The 12735-nt window shown below is 42.8% G+C and overlaps 2 protein-coding genes across 2 annotated transcripts; one reads left to right on the forward strand and one right to left on the reverse strand.

Annotated features, from left to right (window-relative positions):
• Nucleotides 1–11: 11 nt before the first annotated feature.
• rab7a (RAB7a, member RAS oncogene family) lies at nucleotides 12–5259 on the reverse strand. Its single transcript, XM_079266341.1, has 6 exons — nucleotides 4908–5259; nucleotides 3053–3115; nucleotides 2695–2821; nucleotides 1853–2071; nucleotides 1532–1660; nucleotides 12–1420 (listed from the first exon to the last, which is right to left on the reverse strand). Exons 2-6 carry the CDS (start codon nucleotides 3103–3105, stop codon nucleotides 1325–1327), a joined length of 624 nt encoding a protein of 207 aa, XP_079122467.1. The 5' UTR covers nucleotides 3106–3115; nucleotides 4908–5259; the 3' UTR covers nucleotides 12–1324.
• Nucleotides 5260–7300: 2041 nt separating this feature from the next.
• On the forward strand, nucleotides 7301–12315 carry rpn1 (ribophorin I). Its single transcript, XM_079297106.1, has 10 exons — nucleotides 7301–7670; nucleotides 8377–8441; nucleotides 8768–9074; nucleotides 9177–9386; nucleotides 9470–9662; nucleotides 9785–9884; nucleotides 9985–10123; nucleotides 10716–10835; nucleotides 10961–11206; nucleotides 11312–12315. Exons 1-10 carry the CDS (start codon nucleotides 7428–7430, stop codon nucleotides 11492–11494), a joined length of 1806 nt encoding a protein of 601 aa, XP_079153232.1. The 5' UTR covers nucleotides 7301–7427; the 3' UTR covers nucleotides 11495–12315.
• Nucleotides 12316–12735: the final 420 nt, after the last annotated feature.

The following is a 12735-nucleotide window of genomic DNA, read 5'->3' on the forward strand; positions in this document are numbered from 1 at the left end:
TTAATCAAGATTTTTTTATTACCCTTATTACTTGAAACGCGAAGACATTTCGAAACAATGTAGATGCAATGCATTTCTCATATTACTAATATAATAATGATGAATGCCAATACTTCCCCCACACCCTTTTTTTTTTTCCTTCTTTCAAAAGTTACAGTATGTATGCTATCTTGTGATCTATAATGCATTTCAAAGTTTTAACATAATACGAACAGACGGTTAAAGATCTGATCGGTTAAAAGAAATGTCAAGCACTTAAATTGTTTGCCAACACGACCAACTGGTAGAGTTGATATGCAGATTTACAACAACTGTTTGCTTCCCCCACGCAGTGATTGAGAGGTTTGCAAATATACAAAGTCTTGCAATAGTCGACGGTAGAAACTAAATTACGAACCAATAGTACTCGGTTATGAATGATATTTATACTTGAGAGAAATCTCTCCTCTCTCCGGGGGCCATCGGGTAGAATGACACGCTGTCTTCATTTGGTTCATTCCCACGACAGATGTTGTACCAAGAATAACTGATTACAAGATGAACCTTCATTTTTCCCCAATAGAGGAGCAGCAAATAGTGTGTCAGGGACAGCACTTACATCAAGGAGCCGAGTCTGAACTCACACAATGTCCTCAACCTGAGCTACATCTGCATTTATTGTGGCTCCAAAGGGAGATTCTTTAAGAAGGGAGTCTTTAGTAATTGTGGATGACAGCGAAGTGCAAAAAAACAAACCTGTCACGGAACTAGATTATCAATTATGTGCTAATTAACAAGAATCAGCAGGCAGCATAGTATTGTGACCCACATGCACCATCACATATTCTGCTCATTCACTACTTCAGCTGACTTATATATTTTTTGACTTTATGAGGTAAAGTGAACCCATGGTCAAACAAATTTAAGCCACAACACAAATGACAGGATGACAGGAGTTACAACCAAAACTGGGCATGAAAACAGCACTATATACGGAACCAAAAACAAGGTTAGCCCAAACCACCACCGCCATGAAAAAGTACGTGGGTAAACACTGGGAAGTAATAAGCATCGTACAAGTGGACTCCATGATGTTTCCTTAAGGTGTTCTTTGGGCTAGGAGACTCCTATTTTATAGAAAATGTGTGTTTTGTATACATAAGGAGGTGAGTGCAGCATGTTTGTTTTGTAGTATACTCGATGAGTGGGATGCTGCTTGTATGTTGGGCATTAGGGATTAACACAGTGGGCCATGGGATAAGGGATATATAGACAAGGCAAGAAAGGGTAGTGAGGGGCAGAGACAGCCCCCACCCCCCACCCACCCTGAAGATCTCCAGAGCCCTCAGCAGCTGCAGGTCTCCGCTGACGGCTTGGCTCGCTCGTTCCTGTCCAGCTTTATCGGCTCAGGGAACTCGTTGTACAACTCCACTTCAGTCTCCTGGAATCAGACAAAACAGTTGCATCGCCTGGCTTTCACAGGACAAATGTAGACATTTCTAATTCCTCAACATTCAACCCGTCTTAATAGGCTTTCCTGCTGGGCCGTTACCTGTTTTAGGGCGTTGCGTGCGATAGTCTGGAAGGCCTGCTCCACATTGATTGCCTCCTTGGCGCTGGTTTCGAAATATGGGATGTTGTTCTTGCTTTGACACCAAGCCTGTGCTCGCTTGGTTGTCACCTGAAACACACAAAATAGCTGTCGTTTAACTTTTAAGAGCATGACTGTTTAACCCAAGCTATTTTTTAAAAACTGTTCTAAACTACATTGAAGGCCTCAAAAACTACCAATCATAACTACATTTCCTTGAAAAACCAAAACAAATGGTGCACATGACGACATATTATATAAATTAGGATTATCTGGACCCACCTGTCTGTTTTCCAGGTCTATCTTGTTGCCCAGCACCACAAAGGGGAAATTCTCCGGGTCTCGAGGGCTGGCCTGGATCAAGAACTCGTCCCTCCAGCTGTCTAGAGTCTTGAAGGTGTTGGGTGCCGTCACGTCGAACACCAGCACGCAGCAGTCTGCTCCGCGGTAGAACGCTACGCCTAAGGACTGGAACCTCTCCTGACCGGCTGTGTCCCAAATCTGAGAGACAGGATAGATAAGACACGGTCGGGTTCACATACACAAAATAATCTGATTACTGTAAATAAAGAGATTTAGGCTTTGACTGTAGAGTTTACATGGTTCACATGAACCAGATCTGCCTAATCTCCGCTGTTCGTTGGAGAGCTGATGTGAAGTCTTGAGTTATGTGTGGTACCAACTAGAACCTTCTGCTTGCCTTTTGAAAATTATTTTTTGACTCAGCATCACATCACAACACATAATGGTGTTTGTGTAGCGAAACGCAGCATTGAAGCCAGGTCATTGCCTCTCTGTGGTGCGTGTGTAGAATACAAAATCTAAAATCTAAGTAAGTAAGTAAGTAAACTACCGTAACCAGTTCTCCAGCTCATGTTTAACTTAACTCTGATTTTAACTTAACTCAACTAACCAAGTGCCAGCCTTAAAATAGGGTTTCCTTAATGTAAATATAAATTGCTTTTAGAGAAAAGTCATAGAAATTAAAACCGTGGCAGTCTATTGTTCGTGCGGGGGATACGAATGATCATTTGTATAACTTTATTTAGCTTTCTACGATTGTCTTAGATTTGATAATTGTGTTTTTATAAGAGAGAAGTTACTGTGGCGTCCTTCCTCAGTACCTGCATTGTGACAAGTCTGTCATCCACCATGACTTCTTTCGTCAGGAAATCAGCACCTATTGTGGCTTTGTACTGGTTACTGAACTTCTTATTCACATACTGGTTCATCAATGAGGTCTTCCCAACTCTATGAGGAAAAATTAAAAATAAGAATCACAGGAGACAATCAGAAACAAGTGACACTGAAAAGGTACCGGTAATTGTGATGCATTGATTTGTGAAGTACAAAATAGGTTCCTTGCTTGTTGAATAAAAGTGAGCATATTATTATTACACCAGATTAAATACCACAATTAAGTGTTTTCTTTACAATAAACCATCAAGCATCACTCTTTACTGTTGGCTCAACAACACTCACCCAGAGTCTCCGAGGATGATGACTTTCAGGAGTACTTTCTTCCTTGATGTCATTGTGCCACAGCTGTAAACACAAAAAGAGATAGAGAGAAAGAGAAAGAGCGAGTGAGAGGATTAGAAGGGAAAAAGAAAATCCCCAATAGAAGCAGACTAACGGTGGGATTGCTCAAAACAAGATGAATACAGGAGTCGTGCCCCGGGGACTCTTTAGATATGGGCCAACAGGTCTCACAGAAAGACGATAAGGCCTGTGTGCTTCTCGAAATACACTCCAAAGAAAATTGGGCTGTTCTTGGAATGAAACCAAGCACACCGTCTCCAATACATAAGTTTCCTTCACAAACAAACATAGACAAATACAGTGATAGTGGGGAAACAATATGCCGCACCACACTGTACCATCGCACAAGGCTCTAGATACAATTCATGAAACAATTCAGGACCATTTTATTCTTTTTCCAAAATACAACAATGGTAGTGTTGAAATGACATGTACTATTTTTAGCACCACAGCTGTTTTTTTTATTTATTATTGTTATGCTGTAAAGCGTTGATTTTTGTGATGTTTATATTTTGTTTAAACAAACCATTCAATGGGAAAATAAACAACATGTTTCATTCCCAAAGATACAATTGTAGTACCGTTATAAAGCTGGACATTACAAGAAACTGAAAGCAGAGCTGGAACACACACCCAGTTACTCCAAAATATTCTGAAATCATATGAATCATTACACATCTGTGATGTATTGCCTCATGACTTCCCAGCTGAGCTCTGTATTTGTCCTCCCAGACAGGTGTTGCACCTCAATCATTATCCACACAAAGTACTTGGAAACTAAACTTAACTTGTGAAAGAAGGTGCAATCTAGGACTTCGCTCAGCTCTTCTTCAAATGTGCTCATCCTTTCCCCGAATAACTAATCTATATCGCCTTGATATAAAATATCCCGGTTAAACATCTCTGAATTATTTCTCCCAAATTTTTCACATAATGTCATGCTGAAATGCGTCTTACGTATTGATGAAAACATCTGAAATCGCAGTCAAAGATCTGGATCATTAGAAGTACAGATTATCTTTTTGTACTAAAACTCATGGCTGATGGTGATTTAAACATTCTGCTCCAGACATCACCAAGCATTTCATACTTTATATAAACCAAGTCATTATTAACATAAATATGTAGCAGTTTAACTCCACACATCACTTTTACGTTTAAGTTAAATTGAAATGAATGAAATGGAATGAAAACCCACGCCTTGCATAGACATCGGTGTAATTATGAAGCAACACGATCGTGGAGCTCTTGCTGCGGCTCTCATAATCTGCACCCCATGACAGTGTGTCAGGGACTGATCACATGGTTACAAAACACAGGACTAACGGAACCATGACTTGGCAAGCATGATTAGCACAGCAAATGCTGTAGTTGCATACAACACACACATACAATTGATCACACAAGTCTGATCAATCTGTCGACCTCTCTGGTTGTACTTAATTCCACTAAATAAACCGAAGCAGAGAGTCCTGTATCAATATGTATTTTTACCTGTAAAGACATCAAACACACGGGCTACCACGGTATAATACATTACATTTTGGGATCAGAATGCTAGATAGCTAGGTAAGTAATTACATATAACAAAAACGGTATCATTATTAAACACAGACTCTTTCTACACACCGTGTGAGCTAACAATTACCACACCAGTGACACTTCTTAATTTAAGCTAACATTTAGTTAGCTAAGGTTTATTACAAAATGTGAAACTTAGTTGACGACAGCTAACGTTATATTGTGAATACATATCGATAGTAAAACCCAATAACTACAGTCACCAGAAACTCACCTGGGCAAAGATCCTGCGGTGAAAAAGCAAAAATCAAAACTGGACTTTTCTTCTGCCTCGGTTGGAAGCGTTAGCTCACGCGCAGGCTAGCAGCTCCGATAAACGTCTGCCGTCCGAAAACAACACGTTTAAAGCGCCGACAGCTAAATTATTTCCGATAGCAAGCTTCGCAGCTAACTCTGTTTGTCAAAGTCAACACTGCCACTGTCGATGTATACCTCTCTCTCTTCGTCCTAAACGGAGGCGATGTGGTCTTTTCGTTGGTACAATGGTCCGTTTTCGCCCTGTTAACGTTGACGCTTGCTTTTTCCTGTCAAGCTAACGTGCTAATCTGCTAGCCGAGATCTGTTCACTTCCTCCAAAACAAGCTCTCTGTCGGTGAAGGCTGACGTCACGCGCTAGACACGCCCTGTTCCACAGCAACCTGAGAAGTCACAATAAACACAAATGTCCTCAATTATAATATAGGTTTAATTACATATACAGGAACAGAAGAGCTAGTGAAAACGCGGAAACTACATGAACCTCAACTCGTGTGCTTCCCCTTCATTTTAATTGTCTTATATATCACAATTGTGAGTAATTAATGAGTATTCAGATGACAAAATGTTGGCCTACATATCATCTACATTGAAGTTAAATTGGTATTTTCTATTAGCTATGTGTGGTTAATCAGAATAACCTGCAGTAAGGGAGCCTGGGACAAAAGTGTGACCTACTCCCCTCTCCCCCTGATGTTATGATTACTGCCTCATTGCTGTCATTCACTGGTAGGACATCCTAATGTCAGCCATCTTTGCTGTTTGTTTGTCTTGACCATAGGTCTTGACTTGTCATGGCTGTTTAGTTCGCTCTTAATTCACACCCCGTGTTTGCAGTTGTGGTATTCTCTCTTAGTGGTCAACAGTTTGGGACCCAGTTTACAAGCTGTTAATTTTTTTAATGGAAGACAGCAGCCCTGACGCTAACTTAGTCCCAGCTCATTTCTAGAAGCTCCACAGTGTATATGTGCTGGACTTTTGGGTGTAATAATGATTTTGAGGACTTTCCAGGTCTCCAGCAGAGTCAGCTACTCCCATGTCCTCTCTGACCAGCTCAGAGGGTATAGGCCATGTGGGCAATTATTTTTCCCAAGGGGCCACATGAGAAACAGGGACTGTGGAACCAATAGACTGAACTCAATCCTGCTCAATATTATTCCACATCTTTATAAAAAGCAGTAAATTCATGGTTTTTATAAGCTGTGAGTGGTAAGAGTAAATGTTATCATCACTGGTGGAATGTAACTAAGTATATTTGCTTAAGTGATGTACTTGAGTACAAATTCAAGGTACTTTACTTGAGTATTTCTATTTTATTCAACTTTGTACTTCCACTCCATTACATCTCAGAGGGAAATATTGTACTACTATTACATTTGTCTGGCAGCTTTAGTTACTAGTTACTTTGTACATTATAATTGTTCAAACCTTTCCAAACTACCCAAACAAGGAGTTAAAATGACCTCCACCTTAAACATCTACAGCAGGAATAATGATCCAAAAAATATCCACATGTAATCGTAAAACACTGACAGGGATCATGTTTCTGCAAAATTAGTACTTGTATTACCATTGTTTGCAGTCGTAGTAGTTTGTTGCAATTTTGTGTTTTTCAGTTCAGTGCGAGAACTCTAGTCTTTCTTGGGCTTGAACGAGTGCACTGAAGTCAGGTTGAATGTCTGAGGTGGCTATGTGAAGGACAAGTGATCATCAGTGAGAGAGGATCTGGATTTGTTAAACTTCATCACGGAGACATTTGGCAGGCTTTTTAATCCAGTGCTCTAGAATTAAAGTCTTTTCAACTATGTCCTTAAGAGTGCATGGGCTGGAACCTACAAAGACATTAACAGCAAACAGGTATCAGTTGTCTATAAACCACATTCAATAACAACATTGTTAGAATGCTAAAACACCTCTTGCTATTTCTAAAGGTTACACCCTACTGCCGAAACCCGGGATCAAACCAGGGACCTTTAGATCTTCAGTCTAACGCTCTCCCAACTGAGCTATTTCGGCCTGACATAATGCCAAAAAGATGAGTTATTAAACAAAATAGGTATATATTCCACTGAAATAGTCATTTTGTAGTGTTTGCCGGTAGACTAACACAGGTGCCATTAGGAGGTTATACTAGGTCACTGACTACAACAACTATTTCATGGGCAGTCAGTCCATCAGTGTCCGACATTTAAAGGCAAAAGCTTCAAGAGTTATCTTAATGTCGTTGTCTCTGAAAAAATAAAAAACTTCTTGAATTATTGTTTTTTTTTCTGTTCGTGCCACAATCGCTTCCGACGCACAGCGCGTTGTAAAGAGCGCGCCGTGACGTCATCACGTCGGACGGAATGAAGCGTCATCCTTTTCTGATGTAGAGCGGCGCAGCGGCCCTTTCTTTGCTGCTCTACGGTTTGTTTCCCCTCACGCTGTCCGTTCGTATCCCGGTTTTTCCCCCCTCAGCTCAGAATTATTTCTCTTAACCATGACTCGAAAGTCGCCACTTCTCGCCGCTTGCCTGCTGCTGTTTCTGGCGGCCGTGACCCGGGAGGTTTCAGCGGACGGTTTGGTGAACGAGGAGGTGACGAGGACAGTGGACCTGGGCACTCATCTGGCCAAGATCACCGCGGAGATCGTCCTGTCCAACCAGGGACACTCTGCCGTGCACAGCTTCGTGTTAGCGGTGGAGGCTGACGTGGCCCCGCACCTGGCGTACATCGGAGCTTCGGTGAGCCTCACACCAGTGAATTAAACACCGCTAGCATCTCTACCTCCGGCTAGCTAGCATTTAGCCTGTTGGCTAACTACTCCATAGCATGCTACTCATTTCTTGGCTGTGCAAATCTTGCTGCTCTCTATTCATGCATTTGTTTTTGTCCTACATTGACTGCAGCAACAGTACGCTGGTTATTAGCATGCTAACATACGACGTTAGTGTGTTCAATGAATGAATGCATGAACACAGCTAACTTACTAGGCTCATGTGATTCAGTGTGGTCCAGTAGGAGTCAACGTTAGCTCCTGTTTCTACATGTAACGTGATATTGCTTCGTGCACGATATTGGCATGAGCTAATTGTCTGTGCGCATTAATGTACCGAACAGCTCAACCTAGATTGAGGTCAATTCATTTTTGAATTGCTAAAGCTGTTAACTTCCGCAGCGCTGCACGCTCTGTCAGTGGCTGAATGACACGTATGAGCTGGGCAGCTCACTTCCGTGTGTGCCTGCGCAGGACTGCCCCCTTCCACTATCATGCGTGAAGCTGCAACAATGCTCTGTTTTTAAGTCAGAATAATAAGTATACACACTGTTCCTTCAAGGAATTATTATGAGTTGCAATTTTAGACCTCTCACTTGTCCGGTATTTAGATTAAAAGCATTGTTCTGTCATAGAGAGTATGCTCAAACCACCATGTGTTTTTCCCCCCACAGGTGAAGGGTGATGAGGAGGAGGATGGGACACTTGAACTTCAACAGACAACAATTCAGGGTCAAAGGTATGCGATCGGACTCTCACATTGTTATCCAGCAATCAAAGACTCACAACGCATGTCTTCCTGTGCAACTGTCAGTCCAGTGACTTTTAATATTAAAACAAATGGATTTTGTTATAAAATGATACTTAGCAACTCGTTAAATTAGGTCATTTTGGCAGCATTTTACAATGTTAAGTAATAAAAACCAGTCTGTATCCTAGAAGAAATCCTTTAAAGAATCCAAAATTGAAGTTTGCATTTTGTAGTTCCTGAGAAGCTGATATTTTACAGCGTTATGCAAATGTTTCTAACCCGTGCTCTTCTCCGTCTCCTCTGATCCCATTCAGTGGGGTTTTTTACAAAGTGCAGCTGCCCTCCAGTCTGGCAGCAGGTGCTCAGCTGAAAGCGAAGGTGGAGATGACATTAAGCCACGTCCTGAGGCCCTTCCCCACACACATCACACAGGCCGAGCGCCAGCTGGTGGTCTTTCAGGGGAACCACTACCTGTACTCCCCGTATCCCACCCGCAGCCAGACGACGCGTGTCCGCCTGGCCTCCAAGACAGTGGAGACCTACACCAAGCTGGGCAACCCCAGCAAGACCGACGAGATCATAGAGTACGGACCTTTCCGCGACGTGGCGCCGTTCAGCGAGGTACATCTTTTGACCAAAATCCGATGAGGTTCGAGCAAAGCTGCAAAAAAAAAACAAGTTTCTGAAACATTCTGTGTTGCGTCTCTTCTCTCTATTGTCCAGGATACAATGAAGATCCATTACGAAAACAACTCGCCCTTCCTCACCATCAGTAGCATCACCCGGACCATTGAAGTCTCTCACTGGGGCAACATTGCCGTGGAAGAGACTATCGACTTGAGGCACACGGGAGCCATCCTGAAGGGGCCCTTTTCACGCTATGATTATCAGCGTCAGTCAGACAGCGGCATCTCATCTGTCAAGTCCTTCAAGGTGTTGTATTAAACATAAACCGCTGTTGTTTTTACTGTTACGGTGATGATGATGATGACGACTATATACTTTCTCCCTTACAGACTATCCTCCCTGCCTCGGCTCAGGATGTCTACTACAGAGATGAGATTGGCAACATCTCCACCTCCCATCTGCAGGTTCTGGAGGATTCAGTGGAGGTGGAGGTCAGGCCTCGCTTCCCCTTGTTCGGAGGCTGGAAGACCCACTACATGATCGGCTACAATCTGCCCAGCTATGAGTACCTCTACACCCTGGGTGAGTTGACTTCTGGCAGCCTAACTAACCCAAACATAGGAGAACACTTTGATTCCTCCACATAGCCACACAACCGATGTGTGCCGGTATCCTGATTTAAACCAAGGCTGTTTGTCTTCTAGGTGACCAGTATGCACTGAAGATGAGACTAGTTGACCATGTGTACGATGACCAGGTGATTGACTCTCTCACTGTGAAAATCATCCTGCCAGAGGGAGCCAGGTCAGTGATTGCAAGCAAATCTTCAGTATGTCAGGTTTAGGAGAGACTTCTGCAGTATTCGATGCTGAGTTCTCATGTTCTCCCTGTAATGTCCTCTCAGAAACATCCAGGTGGATACACCTTACAAGATTGATCGCATGCCAAACCAGCTGCACTATACATATCTGGATACGTTTGGCCGACCAGTGCTGATCGCCACAAAGAACAACCTGGTGGAGCATCACATTCAGGATGTTGTGGTAAGACGAGATTGGAATTCAGACATTCTAGATTACATGCTTATATTATTTACCTGCATATTTGTAGGAGATTGCTTGGACGAATATAACATGCCGCTATTACTGTGTCATTAGCCACATGAAGCCAGATAAGCCGCAGAGCTGGTAGTAGTGTAAACTTGTCCTCAGGAAACTTATCTCGATAAATTGTTGAACAATGCTGAGGAGAAGCCTCTAAGAACAGCAAAATTAATGTTTTTCTGCCTGGCTATACATGCATTCTTCACAGTACTGTATTCTCACAGCGTCAACAGTCAAAACAAGGTGTTCAGTTCATAATATGTTAGAGAAAAGCGATTTACACTTAAGAAATTGTCAGCGTAGCAATGTGATGATATATTGTTTCAGCACTAGATGTTGGGTTATTAAGCTCTCTTCTTACAGGGCGCCCCCATGGACTTTTGTTGGATGTTGCGCCACATTTCCTCACATCTCTCTACTGTAGATGTCTAATAAAAGCAATAAATGTCCCAAAAAAGAAGAAAACCTTCATGATATGAGCTGTGAAATAGTATACAAATCTGAGTTAATAAACCTCTTTTGTGATTTCCAGGTTCACTATAACTTCAACCGGATCCTGATGCTGCAGGAGCCTCTCTTGGTTGTAGCGGCCTTCTACATCCTCTTCTTCACCGTCATCATCTATGTCCGCCTGGACTTTGCCATCACAAAGGTATGACCGGTTTCTATAAAGGGAGCCTGCTTTGCCTTACTTTGGCAGATATTCTGCATGATTCTATCTTCATTCAGTTCTCGTCACTTAACGGTTTTAAATCTAATGTCAATGTCTTTGTTCAGGACCCCGCGGCTGAGGTGCGCATGAAGGTGGCCTCCATCACGGAGCAAGTGCTGACTCTGGTCAACAAGCGTCTGGGTCTGTACCGACACATGGATGAGGTGGTCAATCGCTACAAGCAGTCCCGCGACACCGGGGCGCTCAACAGCGGCCGGAAGACCCTGGAGGCCGACCACCGAACCCTCACCAACGAAATAAGCTCGCTGCAGGCGCGCCTCAAAGCTGAGGGCTCCGACTTGGCCGATAAGGCGAGTGACGCGTATTTGAGAGCATAGACTGAAATGGTCGTAAGTGAAATGATCTAAAATTACAATGACGTTAACCCCTCCCCCCTCCCCTCTCTGTGCTCTCAGGTCGGGGAGGTGCAGAAGCTGGACGGCCAGGTGAAAGAGCTGGTGTGTCGCTCCTGCCAGGAGGCGGAGCGGCTGGTGGCGGGAAAGGTGAAGAAGGAAGCTTACATCGAGAGCGAGAAGACTCTGACCGCCAAGAGACAAGAGCTCGTCGGCCGCATCGACAGTCTGCTGGATGCCCTCTAAACTGCTCCGGCCACGCTAGCACACACACACACAGACACACACCACCCCCGATACAATATACGAGCGACTATTTGTATGAATGAGAGTTAAAAGGAAATGTGACACAAATGCGTACACATTTTGTTTTTTACCATGTTTGAACCCAGACATGGACAATTGACATCTCATCTCTGGTAGTGATGGGTTTATCCAAACATGTGTGCCTTGTGATAAACTTGAGGTCACTGCATGCTCCGCTTTACAGCAGCAACTTTGGGCTTTTTTTTTTGTCTGTTTTTGAGTTTGTTGAGCTACAATTAAAATGTGTCACACTGCTCAAACTTGACACCTGATTTTGATGTTGAAATTTGGACTTTTTTTTCCTTTTCGCCCCTCTTCAGTGTGTATGGTTATGGGACTTTTATTTTGGAAACTAATAGAAGGGCCCACGTGTTTTTGTTCTCATGTCTTCACTCACATTATGCCCCATTCTAATCACCTCTAGCTCTCAAGTATTAAGGTGATCTTTATCCAATCATGTCTCTTTCGCACTTCTTCTTTTTTTCTACTCGCCCATGACTGACGTTTATATTTGGACAAATTTGAAGCTCTGATTCTGACTCATTGTCTCAAATGTTTTGTTTTTGATGTTCCTCAGTCATTTTCTACATTTTGTATGATTTTTGTTTTGTTTTGTAAGTGGTGTTTCAAACATGAGATTAGTAAAAACATGAGATTAGGTTGTATGTGAGAAACGACACGAGAGGGGGGGACACAGGTTTGCGAAATGGTCAATGTTATGGAAAGCTGTCAAATTTGAAATAAAGTTTTGAGAAACTCGTCATTTAGAACGTTTTATTATTTTAGACCAAACGGGTGTATGACGATGGACATTGGAGTTTTACTTTACAGCTGGTGCATTAGTTCATTTGGGGAAGCAGTACCCTTGGTTAATCAAAAGAGGGCGCACCTGTATCAAGAACCACCACTTAACCATATAGGAGACTTTCTTCTGTTCAACTACACTGCACTTTAGACCCTGACATTTAATACTCTGCAGATAAAATGTCATCCTAAAATAAAAGTCTGCGATATATGCAATGTGACTGGTGCCCTCTTTTAAAACTGGCACCTCAGAGGGGATTTCCAGCACATTGTTGCATTCCACCTATCACCCTCTCCTCTCCAGCCAGCAGAGCAGCCGACCTGCCTCGATGGAATTCGGAGCGCAGGACAAACGAGGGTCAGTGTGAGGTCACTGC

This window comes from Melanostigma gelatinosum, assembly GCF_949748355.1.
Source record: "Melanostigma gelatinosum genome assembly, chromosome: 3".
NCBI classification, from domain to species: domain Eukaryota; kingdom Metazoa; phylum Chordata; class Actinopteri; order Perciformes; family Zoarcidae; genus Melanostigma; species Melanostigma gelatinosum.